Consider the following 13,516-nt stretch of genomic DNA (forward strand, 5'->3'; position numbering starts at 1 on the left):
AGAGAGAGAGAGAGAGAGAGAGAGAGAGAGAGAACCAAGGTGTCCCCAAGCGAGTGAATCAGGACGATGTACAGAGAAAACCAGCACCCGCAGGATACTGATATGAAACAAACATTTTTAATGAGTTTGTAATGAGAGTCACCTAATTAGAAGCACATGTGAAGATCTAACCTCGCAGGCGCTGGACCGACACTCCCCCACCTCCCCCCATCTTCCCCCGACGTCCCCCACACCCCATCCTGTTGGGATCTTTTTAAGGCGAAGGAAAAGATCGACAAACCGGATTCATTTGCGTGGGAAAAATGTGTTTGCAATGCTAGAGTTTCAAGAATAATAAAAAGACGATGTTCTCCAGTGTGTGTGTGTGTGTGTGTGTGTGTGTGTGTGTGTGTGTGTGTGTGTGTGTGTGTGTGTGTGTGTGTGTGTGTGTGTGTGTGTGTGTGTGTGTGTGTGTGTGTGTGTGTGTGTGTGTGTGCGTTCGTCTTTCCGTAATGACTTGCCGTAACAAAAGTATTCCGGCAAATATATTAGGGATTGTTATTCAGCGGCCATAAATATTCAAACGTTACTGTATAAAAAAATAAAATTGGTTGGCTTCCCTTTATTCAATGCTGGCGGGGTATGTCTTTCCTTTAATGTCACTCAGGAGGGAGGGAGAAAAATTACATTTGCCAAATAAAAAAAAAAGCCATCATTCACATTTTTAAATTACGTGTACGTGTGTGCTGATTGTGTAGACTTGTGTGCGTGCGATGGTGCACATAACCTCACCTGTGCACACGAAGCTGCAGGTGCGGGGAGCAAAGCAGGTGAGAGAGAGAGAGCAAGGGAGTAAGAGAGCCGCTGTATGTATAGCGAAACAGTCCTGGCTGGGAGGGCACGAACTCCGTTTTCTGTGCGCCTGATACCAAAATAAATGTACAAACTTCCCCTTTTTTTCAGCTGGACGAGGAACGCTAAACAAAAAATACACAGGCAGCCAGCGGCACAGCGCCTTAACATCTGTGCACCCCAACACAATACACACGCCGCAGACCCCCCGGCCCTCCCCTGCCGGACAAAGGGAGAACACACGCACACCTCTTGCAACTTTTTTACTCAATTATATGTTAAGAAAGTTTAGATTCTGTAACTCACATCTCAATCTTGTCCGGGGCGGGGCGGGCCATGCAGGCGCCGCGGCAGGCAGGCATTGATAGCATTAGGAGGTCCGGAGGGTCTCAGGTAATCAACAAATGGTTCAAGGGTCAGGTGGACAATAACGTGATAACACACACACACACACACACACACACACACACACACACACACACACACACACACACACACACACACACACACACACACACACACACACACACACAAAACCCTTACGGCTCCATAATAGAATGAACCACTTTGAAGCCAAAAGCATAATTCTATTTGCCCAGCAATTACCAAGGAGTACATGAAGAGCTCAGCCTCACCCTCCCTGAAGGGGCCCGGCCAGCTCTGTTCCGCCTCACTTGTCGAGGATATAGAATTGCAGGAGGTATTAGTTGCGCAAACACTGGCTTTAGAAACATCGTGTCTCGACCTCCATCAGTGGAATTAACATGGGGTCCGGCCTGGAACTTGTGTAAAGGGCCTGAGCGTCGCTGTGGAGGCAGGGGGTTCAAGTGGAGAGCGGAGAGGGGAGAGGGAACGCGGGGGAGAGGAGAGGAGAGAAGCAAGGGGGTCAAGGAGAGTGCAGAGTTAAGGGAGCATGGTGAGGGGAGACGCGGTGAGGAGGAGGAGGAGGAGGAGGAGGAGGAGGAGGAGGAGGAGGAGGAGGAGGAGGAGCAGGGGTCAAGAGGAGGGTTCAGGGGCTTAGTTAAGTTCTGCTAAGTTCGTGTCAGCCCATTGTTTCCCGATGGAAATGGGTGGAGTGGGAGAGAGGTTTTAAATGTGTCTCTCGTCAGTTGTCCAAAGTTTAGATTGGCTCGCTTGTTTTTCGTTATTGTTTCCCTGTGCATGGAGGAAGAAAATGGGGAGTGGTAGAAGGACAGAAGAGGATAGAATTAGGGCGAAAAGAAAAAGAACAACGCGAACAAGCAAGAAGAAGGAGAGAGAATAAGTCCATCCACACACACAGAGAGACGGGCCGATGAGGACAACACGAACGAGGACAACAAATAAAACAACGACAATACCAATAAATAAAACACACACGAAAAAAAAAAAAAAAACATACCTCCTAAAAAAAGCAAAATAGAAAACGAAGCGACAGCAACAAAAAATGAAGCACGCAAACTTTGGAGGCAGAGGGAAATACACAGAAGAGTACAGGGGAGGGAAAAAGAAATAATATAGAGCACTGAGTCGAAACGTAGAAGGGCGTGGACTCTCACTCTCTCTCTCTCTGCCGACGTAGGATCACCAATCTCCCTGAGCGGTGAGGAATCCAGAGTAAACAAGGAGGAAAGAGACAGACAGATTTGTGTAGAGAGCAAGAGGGGCTGGAAGTGAGAGCCAAACGGCAGGGCGAATAAGAGGATGAGGGAGAGGAGGGAGAGAGGGGAGAGAGGGGAGAGAGGGGAAGGGAGAGAGAGAGTAGGTGAAGTGAAGGATAGCCATGGGGTGAGAGAGAAAGTGAGAGGTGTGTGTTTTAGAGAGAGAGAGAGAGAGAGAGAGAGAGAGAGAGAGAGAGAGAGAGAGAGAGAGAGAGAGAGAGAGAGAGAGAGAGAGAGAGAGAGAGAGAGAGAGAGAGAGAGAGAGAGAGAGAGAGAGAGAGAGAGAGTAAAAAGAAAAGCAGGGAATGAAAAAATCGTAAATGGCAGTTTAGATGAGAATTACAATGGAGATAATGGGGGGAAGAGAGAGAGAGAGAGAGAGAGAGAGAGAGAGAGAGAGAGAGAGAGAGAGAGAGAGAGAGAGAGAGAGAGAGAGGACACCCAGAAGCGGCAGTGACGAAGCAAAACAAGGAACCATGAACTAAAATTACGAGAAAAAAATAAAGGAACAAAATAAGAATGATAAATGTTTGAGAGAGAGAGAGAGAGAGAGAGAGAGAGAGAGAGAGAGAGAGAGAGAGAGAGAGAGAGAGAGAGAGAGAGAGAGAGAGAGAGAGAGAGAGAGAGAGAGAGAGAGAGAGAGAGACCAGTGAGGGGAGAAAAAAAAATATATGTAGTGAATGCCTTTGAAAATTAGGTGGATCAGTGAGGAGGAGGAGGAGGAGGAGGAGGAGGAGGAGGAGGAGGAGGAGGAGGAGGTGAATATTATATGAAGTCTAATTGAACATAAAGAAAACATATCAAAGTGTAGTTAATAAATTTAATGCTAATTAGCGCGTGTCGTTATGTCAACGCAAAAATAACAAACATCTTATTCGGATTCTTCTTTGGTTCTCGTGATTTACACTACTTTCTTTTATTTATCTTTTATTTATTTAGTGTGTCCTTTTGTTTCTCACTCTTCGTACCTTATGTTCCTTATTCCTTGTTTCTTTCTATCCACCTACGTAATTGTTCTTTTTTTTTATGTTGCTCTTTGTTTCTCCTTCGGTGTTCTTGTTCATTTTGTTCTTGTTCTCTTTTTTCTTCGGCTTATTCTTCTTCGTCGTATTCTTTTTCATATTTACATTTTTCTTCTTTCCCTACCGTTTCTCCTACTTATTTTATTGTTCCTCGGCTTTTTCTTCGTCATCTTCTTTTTCATGCTCCTATTTATCTTCTTTTCTAACATTTCTCCTACTTCTTATCATTCGTTTTCTTCTTCTCCTTTTCTTCTTCCTCTTCTTCCTTCACCTCCACCTCCACGTCCTCCTCCTCCTCCTCCTCCTCCTCCTCCTCTTTCCTCCACCCATCACTCCTCACTTGCCCTAAACTCATATCTCTCCCAAAAACTCGAGTGCAACATTTGGGGCAACTCGTGCAATAAGAAGAGTCTGTGGCAGCCAGCGCCATTAGCTGATGATGTATTGCTCCAATTAAGTGATTCTTTAACTACAAACTCGCCAGTTGTTAAGCAATCTTGCGATAGTTGAGATAAGTATAGCAAGGGTGACGCCTGGCGGGGGTTCGGCTGGAGGGTGGCAGGGTGCTGAGGGGGAGGCTGGGGGAGTGCAGCGGGTGAAACTGGGAGTGGGGAGGAGGGGAGAGGGTCAAAATGAGAGTTTAAGGGTGACGGAAGGGCGCTGGGAGGGGTGTAGGGGGAAGAGGCAACGGGGAAGGAAGGCAGAGAGTGGCTGAGGAGAAACTAAAGGGCAAAATGAGAGGACGAAAGGGAGATAAGGGAGATGAAGGGAAGTGGAAAGGAAGTGAGGGAGGGGAGGAGGCGGCAGTGGGTGGAAGGAGGAGGAGGAGGAGAGAAGAACAGAAGCAACTAAGACTACGAGGAGGGGAAAGGAAGGGCGATCGGTCATGGGTGAGGGGAGAGAGAGAGTGAAGGACGGTGCATGGGTGTGAAAAAGTGTCCAGTGTGACAGGTAGGGTGAGGGAGGCGTAATGTAAGAGACGCGGAGGAACCTACGTACATGACGCCAAGTACACACAACTGACACACATGTACACACGTCAGGCTGATTACAGTGGTGTGGCAATGCTGTGTACAGGGAGCCAAAGGAACACAAAGGAACACAAGGAGCTCAAAGGGATAACAAGTTTGATTACAGTGACGATGGAGAAAAGGTAATATTGTATACATTTTATCATATCTTAAGTTGATTACAGTGGTGTAGTAATCCTGCATACGGAGAGCCAAAGGAACACAAAGGAACGCAAACGAATAACAAATCAGGTTGATTACGGAAAAGATTGGGAAAAAAAGGTAATATTGTATAAATTTAGTCACATCTTAAAAGCAAAAGAACACAAAGGAATAAGAAACAGCTAACTTGATGTCCCTTACATTTTCACCCACACGAATAAACAATTTGGCATGAAAGAAACGCATTACCATTCAACTAAAAAGGTTCATAAGAAATTACACTCCCTAATCTCAAGTAAATGATGCAGGATAGTGAAGGCAAAGGCTCCTCCCCATCCACCATTCTCTTCCTGGTAATACTCCTCATAATGGTAACCTGTGAGAAGGAGTCCCTATTTCCCAAGGCGTAATGTAATTGTCTGATTCAGTAAGATACGCAGAAGTTCTTAATTTATACAACACGTACAAGACCTTCAGCCGAGTCATCGCACTTGCAGGCAAAATTAACTGGACTATTTTTTCGCTTCAGCCTCGAAGGAAAACTTAATGTAGGTAACTAAATATCTCAACAATTAGTCTTATTCAAGCATAGGATTTTAAGTGCTACACATCGGCAAGTTTTAAATAGAGCATCTCTTTATCAGTTCATACTCAGTAGAAAACTTGATATAGGTCACAAAATACCTCCCGAACTTATCTCACTCAACCGTAAGATCTTGACAACTTTTTAAACATTTTTACAAAGCAAACTACCTGTCATTTTTACACAGGTTGGAACTTAAAGAGGACAAATGCCCTTTACTAAATATCTTAATTGATCTTTTTCTCCAAAAATCACATACTTCACTATATACAATTTTGGCACAGGTAAGAACGCTTAAATAAAGTTCAATATAGGTTGCATGATATCTCGATAATTAACCTTATTTAACTCTGAGATCGTAAGTGCTGCATACTGACTTTTTTCTTTTTTTTTTCACATGTTTCTATCTGACCTAATACCACCAATTTTCACACAGGTGGAGCCCATCACACCTGAAAGTCTGGACAGAGGCAGGAGAAAAGCGTCAGTGTTTTTATGTCACGCACAAAGCAAAACAAAGGAGGAACAAGCACCAGCAGCCACGTTAGCTCCCACGACGCTGTTTGTGATAGCCTACACTAGCATAAAGAAAGATGGATAATGAAGGGTAAGGATGAAGAAGATACGAACAATGAGTGATGAGAGAAGCAACACCTCGAAGGTATTGCATGAAAACCATTAATTTGTATACAAACAACAGTGTGTCTGTGGTGTAATTATATATTCATTAGATGCTATCATACATTAAAGGCTTTGTACGACCCGAGTTATTTTCACGCGGAATTGTTTGCCTGTGAAATAGCATCAAAAGTAAGCCTTGGTGGCGGAGCGGAGTGGCTGAGGCGTGAATGGTGGTGCCTCTGATGTGGGTTTAGGATTCCCTGCATGAAAAATATTTATCAAGGGATTATCTCCGAATTGGTGCTTTTTATGTTATTTCTCTTAACTTTAAGCTTATTTCCACGCCAGAAATAATGGAAAATCTCTAGTTTGGCCAAGTGCAGCGGATGGGAGAAAAACTGATCTCCTTGTGTAGTGAAATCCTTTGAAAACACTGGATTAATTTTGACTATTCTCGTCAGTATTTCCTAACCCAGCCCCGGCCTCGCCTCGAATCTCGGGGCTATACGCGGCTACTTCCCGATGCAAAACACCGATAACAAACCATTAAAGTGGTGAACATGCAAACCAATTACGGACACCTGATAAGGGGAACAGGAAACTGGAGCACCGCCGGCCAATTAGGCGACAGGTAGTGATCGTTCACCTGCCAGAAGAACAGGTGAGCCCCACGAAAGGTGAGGCCATGAACAGGTGAAGGTGGAGAAAAGGTGAAATTAGATAAATAATGCATGAGGACACTTGAGCAGAATTAATGAACTTTAAGAACAGGTGAATTTCCGCTTAAAGTCTACAGATGAAGCCAAGAACAGGTGATAATGAAGGTAAAACATGAAATTCAATAACTAACAAGAGAAAACAGACTGCGCAAAGTTAGTGAACATCGAGAACAGGTGAACTTCAGTCTAGAGTTTACCTGAGCAGCAACGAGAGACCTTTTGAGGTGCTTCGCTTCCCAGGTAATTAGTATAATGCATCCCCAGATCAGGTGTGGCCGAAAGCTGCTCCGCTACTACCGTCCCTTCTCTCACCTGTACACGGGGCAGCAGGTGTGTGCGTGTGTGTGTGTGTGTGTGTGTGTGTGTGTGTGTGTGTGTGTGTGTGTGTGTGTGTGTGTGTGTGTGTGTGTGTGTGAGAGAGAGAGAGAGAGAGAGAGAGAGAGAGAGAGAGAGAGAGAGAGAGAGAGAGAGAGAGAGAGAGAGAGAGAGAGAGAGAGAGAGAGAGAGAGAGAGAGAGAGAGAGAGAGAGAGAGAGAGAGAGAGAGAGAGAGACAGACACACACACACACACACACACACACACACACACACACACACACACACACACACACACACACACACACACACACACAGCTTTACGTTAAGGTGACCGATGGGACCATCATGTTGGAGTATTTATCTTGTGACAGCCATTATTGATTGGTCTCTTGTTACGCACAGCTCGCGGATCCCGCCCGCCCTGACTGGCCACCGCTGCGCCCCATAATTAGTGGGCATTAATGCTGATTGTGAACACAAAAAGTACGCAATTAACCCAATCATGGATTATTATGATGAACATGTTTCATGTGAATAGCTTCATTTGGAATGCACGGAACTCGGCGTTCCTATATTAATGAAACAGAATTACCGAAATTAATTAATTTGTGAATCAGCATATATTATTTTGATGCACAGGAGACCAACGTGACAGGTGCCAGAGCTTGAACGCTCCTGAGCACCTGTCTGGGCTCCGCCTCACCTGTGCCGAGCCACCTGTGCCGTTCAGGGTCCACTCGGGACACTCAGGTGGCGAGACACAGGACACACCTCGCCGCTCAAGCTGCGCCTAACAATAAACATGTCACACTCACCGCTTGACAGGTGCACAAGTGTGTCCCTGGGAGGCGGGATCTGTGGGAGAGACGGATACGTTGGCACAGACTTAAATACACAGTAAACATGTATCTCAGAATACACCGAAATACAGTACACAAAAATAAAGCAGAAGGAGAAATTGTTATGCTAGCGATTGAAATAAAATTGAATATTCTCGCCAAGACTATATAAAAAAAACACATATACACACGTGAACACTTTACACACTTTACACGCACGCCTTAAGCCAAGCACCGCCTCCCCACGCTGCGATCCTGCCTTCCCCTCCCAGCCCGCGGAAAGAGAGGCAGGAACTTCCTCCAGGAGCCACGGGGACACGGAGACAATAAAGACATCCTGAGGCGTAGAGGAGACACGGAGGGGACAGTGAGGGGAGGAAAAGCCGAGGGGACACCGAGGGAAGGAAACGCTGAAAGGACACTGAAGGAGGTAGTAAAGGAAGGAAAAATTGCGAGGATACAAGGGAAGGAAAAAGTGAGGGGAAGTGAAGGAGGAAGTGAGGGGAGGAAAAGCTGAAGGGAATCTGAAAGGGGGTGATTCGGGAAAGATATGATAACGAGGCGCCAGATCCCCTCACCAGCGGCCCTGCACACCATTACACTCTCACTCCTATTGGTCACCGCATTCAATGGCCCGGAGACCCTGAGACCTGATCACCACCACCTGAGGCCGCCACCTGCAGGCACCTGACGACACCTGCAGCCTGGTGATGGTGGTGGTGCTGGTGCTCGTGTAGGCTAAAAGAAACGTGGAAGTGAACAGCTGGTGACGGTGCTATGCTATGTGAGTGTGTAAACTGTGCTCTGACTGTATGTTGACTGTATTTACACAGTATGCTGCCTGTATTTAGACTATATGTATGTATCTGAAGCTGTATTTAAACTATGTATGTAGACAGTATGTAGCTGAAAGTCATATATAGACAGGATGACTATGTAGACAGTATTCACACTACTTAAGACTATATTTAAACAGCATGAAGACTGTGGATTAGGTTATAATGTGGATTAGGTTATAATATTGAGAGCTTCCTTCAGTGACTGGGTGTTTTGTTAGTAAAGCGACATTCTGAATCTGCAACTGGCTGCGTTGAGGCGCCGTGAAAAAGAAAGAAAAATAAAAGGAACCACTTGTCTTTACTGTAATGCAACACTCATCTTACAGTAATAATACATTCCAAAGATACACTAGACTTCCAGAAGCAGTGCATAATTAATACTTGCATCCCCCTTCATGCTTGCGATGGATCTAAAAACACTGAATAAAACGATGATTCTAGTAAAGGATGTGGAGATAAGGAGGAGAAAAAAGCAATAATTCAAGTAGTCCCTCTGAGACGACACAACAGCATCAAGAAGGGCACGCATTACACAATAAATAAGCATAGAGAAAACTCCTGAACCTCCTAATGGGGATCAAATCAATACAAAACTAAAATAACTATGAATAAAGGATCAAGTGAGAGGTTATGAGCCACTATAGCCCAACAATGAAAACTCTTTGCGAATACATTAATAAACAGAACCAGGAATTAGTAAGCAGAAAAGAATAATCCATACACAAACAACAAGGAGGAAGAAAGGCAAGCGTGAGGAGATATAACCAGCTCACATGCACCATAACGACTTGGGAACATAAGAAAATAATAATAGAAGCCGGGAAAAAACCCATTAGGCCTACACGCGGCAGTCCCTTTACCTATAACTACCTATCATCCCTATCCATAAATTCATCTAATCTTCTTTTAAAGCTCCCCATTGACTTGGCACTAACAACCTGATTACTGAACCCATTCCACTCATGTGCCACTCTATTTGAGCACCAATTTCTTATTTCTAGTTTAAGTGTACCTTTATGAAACCTGAAACTTGTGCATCGCCTCAGAAATAGAGAAACAAAAATAGAAGACAGGAATAGAAAACAGAAAGGCGATGTTGAAAGAAAAACTAAAAATTACATCGATTACGAGCGAGAGGGAAGGAAGGGCAGCGTGAGGGGACACCAGGAGCCAACCCCCCACGCCTTGAAAAGTTGTGTGTCGTCTAATACAGCGACACAGTCCAAGGGAGGAAGTGAATTATAACCACAGCGAGCGACCCTCCTCGTGTCCCTTGGCGTTCCTCTGTCTCATTAGCCTGCAGATTTAGCTTTCCTTTATTCGTCTTCCCTTCTCCCTCTATAAAATACGAAAGGGTAAAAACTGCGTCGCTCTGAATCATATATTTTTCTCCTCCAATTATTCCGGAGAAGGAGCATCTCCCTCTCTTCCGCCCTTTACTTTCCCTTCCACTTTAATCAACTTTTGTTCCTCCTTAACCCCCGGATCAGTGCACCTCGCCTGGGCATTATCGCCGCCCCTCAACGCCAGATCTAATTTCTTAATCACATGAGCACACATGGGCGAGAACACATGAGGTCCTTGTGTGTGTGTGTGTGTGTGTGTGTGTGTGTGTGTGTGTGTGTGTGTGTGTGTGTGTGTGTGTGTGTGTGCGCAGTCTTATCTAACACTGACTAAATTTGAATGAGTACATAATACCTTTTCTGCATTTCTTTGGAAGTTGTGTCTATAGAAGTTGCCAGTAAAGTACTACGACTATTACTACTACTATTACTGCTGCTACTTCTACTACTACTACTACTACTACTAACTACTACTACTACTACTACTACTACGTGTGTGTGTCTGTGTGTGTGCGTGTGTGTGTTCCTTTCACATCACACCTTAACACAGTAAACATCAAAATCACAATACGAAAACACCAATCACGCCTCAAGTACACAAATCCACGTTACCCTCGAACAGAAAGACAACCAAGACACCACTGCACATAAAACTACAAAGCCACCAAGCTCCCAGCACAATACGAGGCCAAGGCGTTGAGGGAGGCACCAGTCGCTTATGTAGTGTAGGATATCAAGACTTCCTGCATCAGTGGGCCATGTGGTAGGCTCGAGGTGACCAGCAAGATGTACGAGTAAATGTAAGATAAAGAAGCCACGTGTTTTGCCACCAGACTTTTAGGAATGGACGCCCGTTACTTTTATTTATTGAGTTTATGTAGATTTTTTTGTTAATGTACTCCGTGTTTTTTGTATTTGTGAATGGTCAGAGAGAGAGAGAGATGAGAGAGGAGAGAGAGGAGAGAGAGAGAGAGGAGGAGAGAGAGAGAGGAGAGAGAGAGAGAGAGAGAGAGAGAGAGATCATGTACAAAGCAGCACAGATGTAATCATGACCCCATTCACAGGTGTTGGATGTATGTGATTGCTGTTGTGTGTGTGTGTGTGTGTGTGTGTGTGTGTGTGTGTGTGTGTGTGTGTGTGTGTGTGTGTGAGAGAATGAGTGTAAGTGGGTTAGTGAGAGCTTAAGTGTACTCCCTCACACACACACACACACACACACACACACACTCACACAATACCACCCTCCCTGTCTCCATCCTCCCCCCGTAGCGCCTTCCCTAAGCAACGTCTCTAGCAGAAAGGAAGGAGGAAGCCATTAAGTCCTTCAGGGAGAGAGAGAGAGAGAGAGAGAGGAGAGAGAGAGAGAGAGAGAGGAAGAGAGAGAGAGAGAGAGAGAGAGAGAGAGAGAGAGAGAGAGAGAGAGAGAGAGAGAGAGAGAGAGAGAGAGAGAGAGACGAGAAAAAAGATCCATATGTTTCACGAAAGGATACAATCAAAGGCTCTAAATTGAGATATAATGATTCTGCCGACGTAAAATGGACTGCACTTTCTTGGCATTCGGTCAAGGTCCCATAATTGGATGACGAGTCCATTAACTTGGGGAAATTGGTCCTTATGTGTTAAATCCGTAAGGGTCGGATTGGCTTAACGGCACGCTAATTAGATCATTTTATCAGGTCAAGAAGCCTTATTAGCATTTACAATGTTCATTTGTGATCTCCAGGGTTCGCCGGTCAAAAGTGGCGAAGCGATCTCACAGATGACTCATTAGCTCGAAAATATAGCAAGAAAAAAGCTTCACTCTGTCTCGAGCCTTAGGAAAGTGAACCCGAAGATGAGAGAAAAAATAAAAAGGCAACAGAGAAGAGGGACCAAGAAAGGAAGACATGGGTAAGAGAAGGAGGAGGAGGAGGAGGAGGAGGGGTAAGGGTGTGGAGGAAGAGGAGGGTAAGGGTGTGGAGGAGGAGGAGGAGGAGGAGGAGGAGGAGGAGGATGGAGGATGGAGGAAGGGCGTGTGTTAGATAGCAGCTTCATTAAAGTGAGCGAAGCAGTATTCAGAGATTATCGGGACGAAGCCTATGGAGGAACAAATTACATTAGAGGGAAGGGAAGGGGGAAGGAAGGGAAGGAGGAAAGGGAAGGGAGGAAGAACGCGAGAAGGGACGCGGCGCATTAGATAAATAAATAAACACGTAAATAAATAACGGAGAGAGAGAGAGAGAGAGAGAGAGAGAGAGAGAGAGAGAGAGAGAGAGAGAGAGAGAGAGAGAGAGAGAGAGAGAGAGAGAGAGAGAGAGAGAGAGAGAGAGAGAAATCGCCACAAAAGTCAATACCCCACCACATCAACATCAAAACACTTCTCACACTTCCCCAAACATCCCCACACCTCCCAGTGCCTACCTACACTTCCCCACACTTCCCAACACTTCACAATGCCTTCCCACACTTCCCCACACACACTTCCCGCTTCCCTATGCATTCCCATATCTTATACAACCCTTCCAACACACCCATACACTTAACCAAGACTCCCCTGCATCACCATTCCTCTACAAGCTTCTCTGAGACTCACAAGCCTTTCCTACACCTCCCCAAGGCCTCCCCAAAGCCTCCCTGCTCCTCCCCATGCCTTCAACACGCTGACTCCTCTCCGGAAACCAAGTCAGCGCTCACAGAAATTAAATTAACGACAGACAGACGCTGAAAAATGGTCGTCATTCTCCGACCACCACCTCGGAGGCACTGTGGAGGAGGGGGGTTGCTAATAAGATGGTAGAGATTATGTGTGTGTGTGTGTGTGTGTGTGTGTGTGTGTGTGTGTGTGTGTGTGTGTGTGTGTGTGTGTGTGTGTGTGTGTTTACGTTTGGATTATATTTACACAGATCTCATTAAGGCTTTGTCAGTGTGTGTGTGTGTGTGTGTGTGTGTGTGTGTGTGTGTGTGTGTGTGTTCGTCGCTGCCTGCCTGTTGTTGCTTGTCTGTCAAAGGTCTCTCTCTCTCTCTCTCTCTCTCTCTCTCTCTCCTCTCTCTCTCTCTCTCTCTCTCTCTCTCTCTCCTGCTCATCCCTGCCTCTTTCTCTACCCTTCCATCTCTCGTAGCCCTTCCCTCTCCCTCAGTCAGTCAGTCAGTCAGGTGAAGGCTCAGAGCAGCTGGTTGAGGCCACACGATAGCCAAGGTAATGGAGGACGGTACCGTAGTTAGCAAGGGAGGCGTGGCGAGCTAATGGGTGTAGTTACATTAGCAGATGCGAGAGGCAGTCTGGCCCACCTCGCAGCGTCTCAAGTAGTGGGGCCCGACACCCAGACAGACAGACACTTCACCAAGGCGGCTGAGAGGACCACCTCCGAGGTTAAATAGTATCTAAGATGAGGAGAGAGAGAGACGAGAGAGAGAGAGAGAGAGAGAGAGAGAAGAGAGGAGAGAGAGAGAGGAGAGAGAGAGAGAGAGAGAGAGGAGAGAGAGAGAGAGAGAGAGAGAGACTACCAACTCCACTAATATAACCACGAAAAAACACAGTACAGATCACAATTCCAACCTTTTCAACTGAACTAGCAAAGATAATATCAATAATAAAGACTATTTTAATGAC

General features: G+C 45.6%; 1 protein-coding gene across 8 annotated transcripts in view; it reads right to left on the minus strand.

Annotated features, from left to right (window-relative positions):
- The window catches only part of LOC135090606 (uncharacterized), a 239,621-nt gene that overhangs the window by 118,510 nt on the left and 107,595 nt on the right, over positions 1 to 13,516 (minus strand). For all 8 annotated transcript variants that reach the window (XR_010262055.1, XR_010262056.1, XR_010262053.1 and 5 more), the window contains one exon: positions 7,722 to 7,761. Coding sequence is in view for 3 of the 8 variants with exons in the window: in XM_063987514.1 (XP_063843584.1) it covers positions 7,722 to 7,761 (40 nt within the window). In the remaining 5 variants the exon portion in view is untranslated. The remainder of the gene's footprint in view (positions 1 to 7,721; positions 7,762 to 13,516) is intronic.

This window comes from Scylla paramamosain, chromosome 35 (assembly GCF_035594125.1).
Source record: "Scylla paramamosain isolate STU-SP2022 chromosome 35, ASM3559412v1, whole genome shotgun sequence".
Taxonomy (NCBI): domain Eukaryota; kingdom Metazoa; phylum Arthropoda; class Malacostraca; order Decapoda; family Portunidae; genus Scylla; species Scylla paramamosain.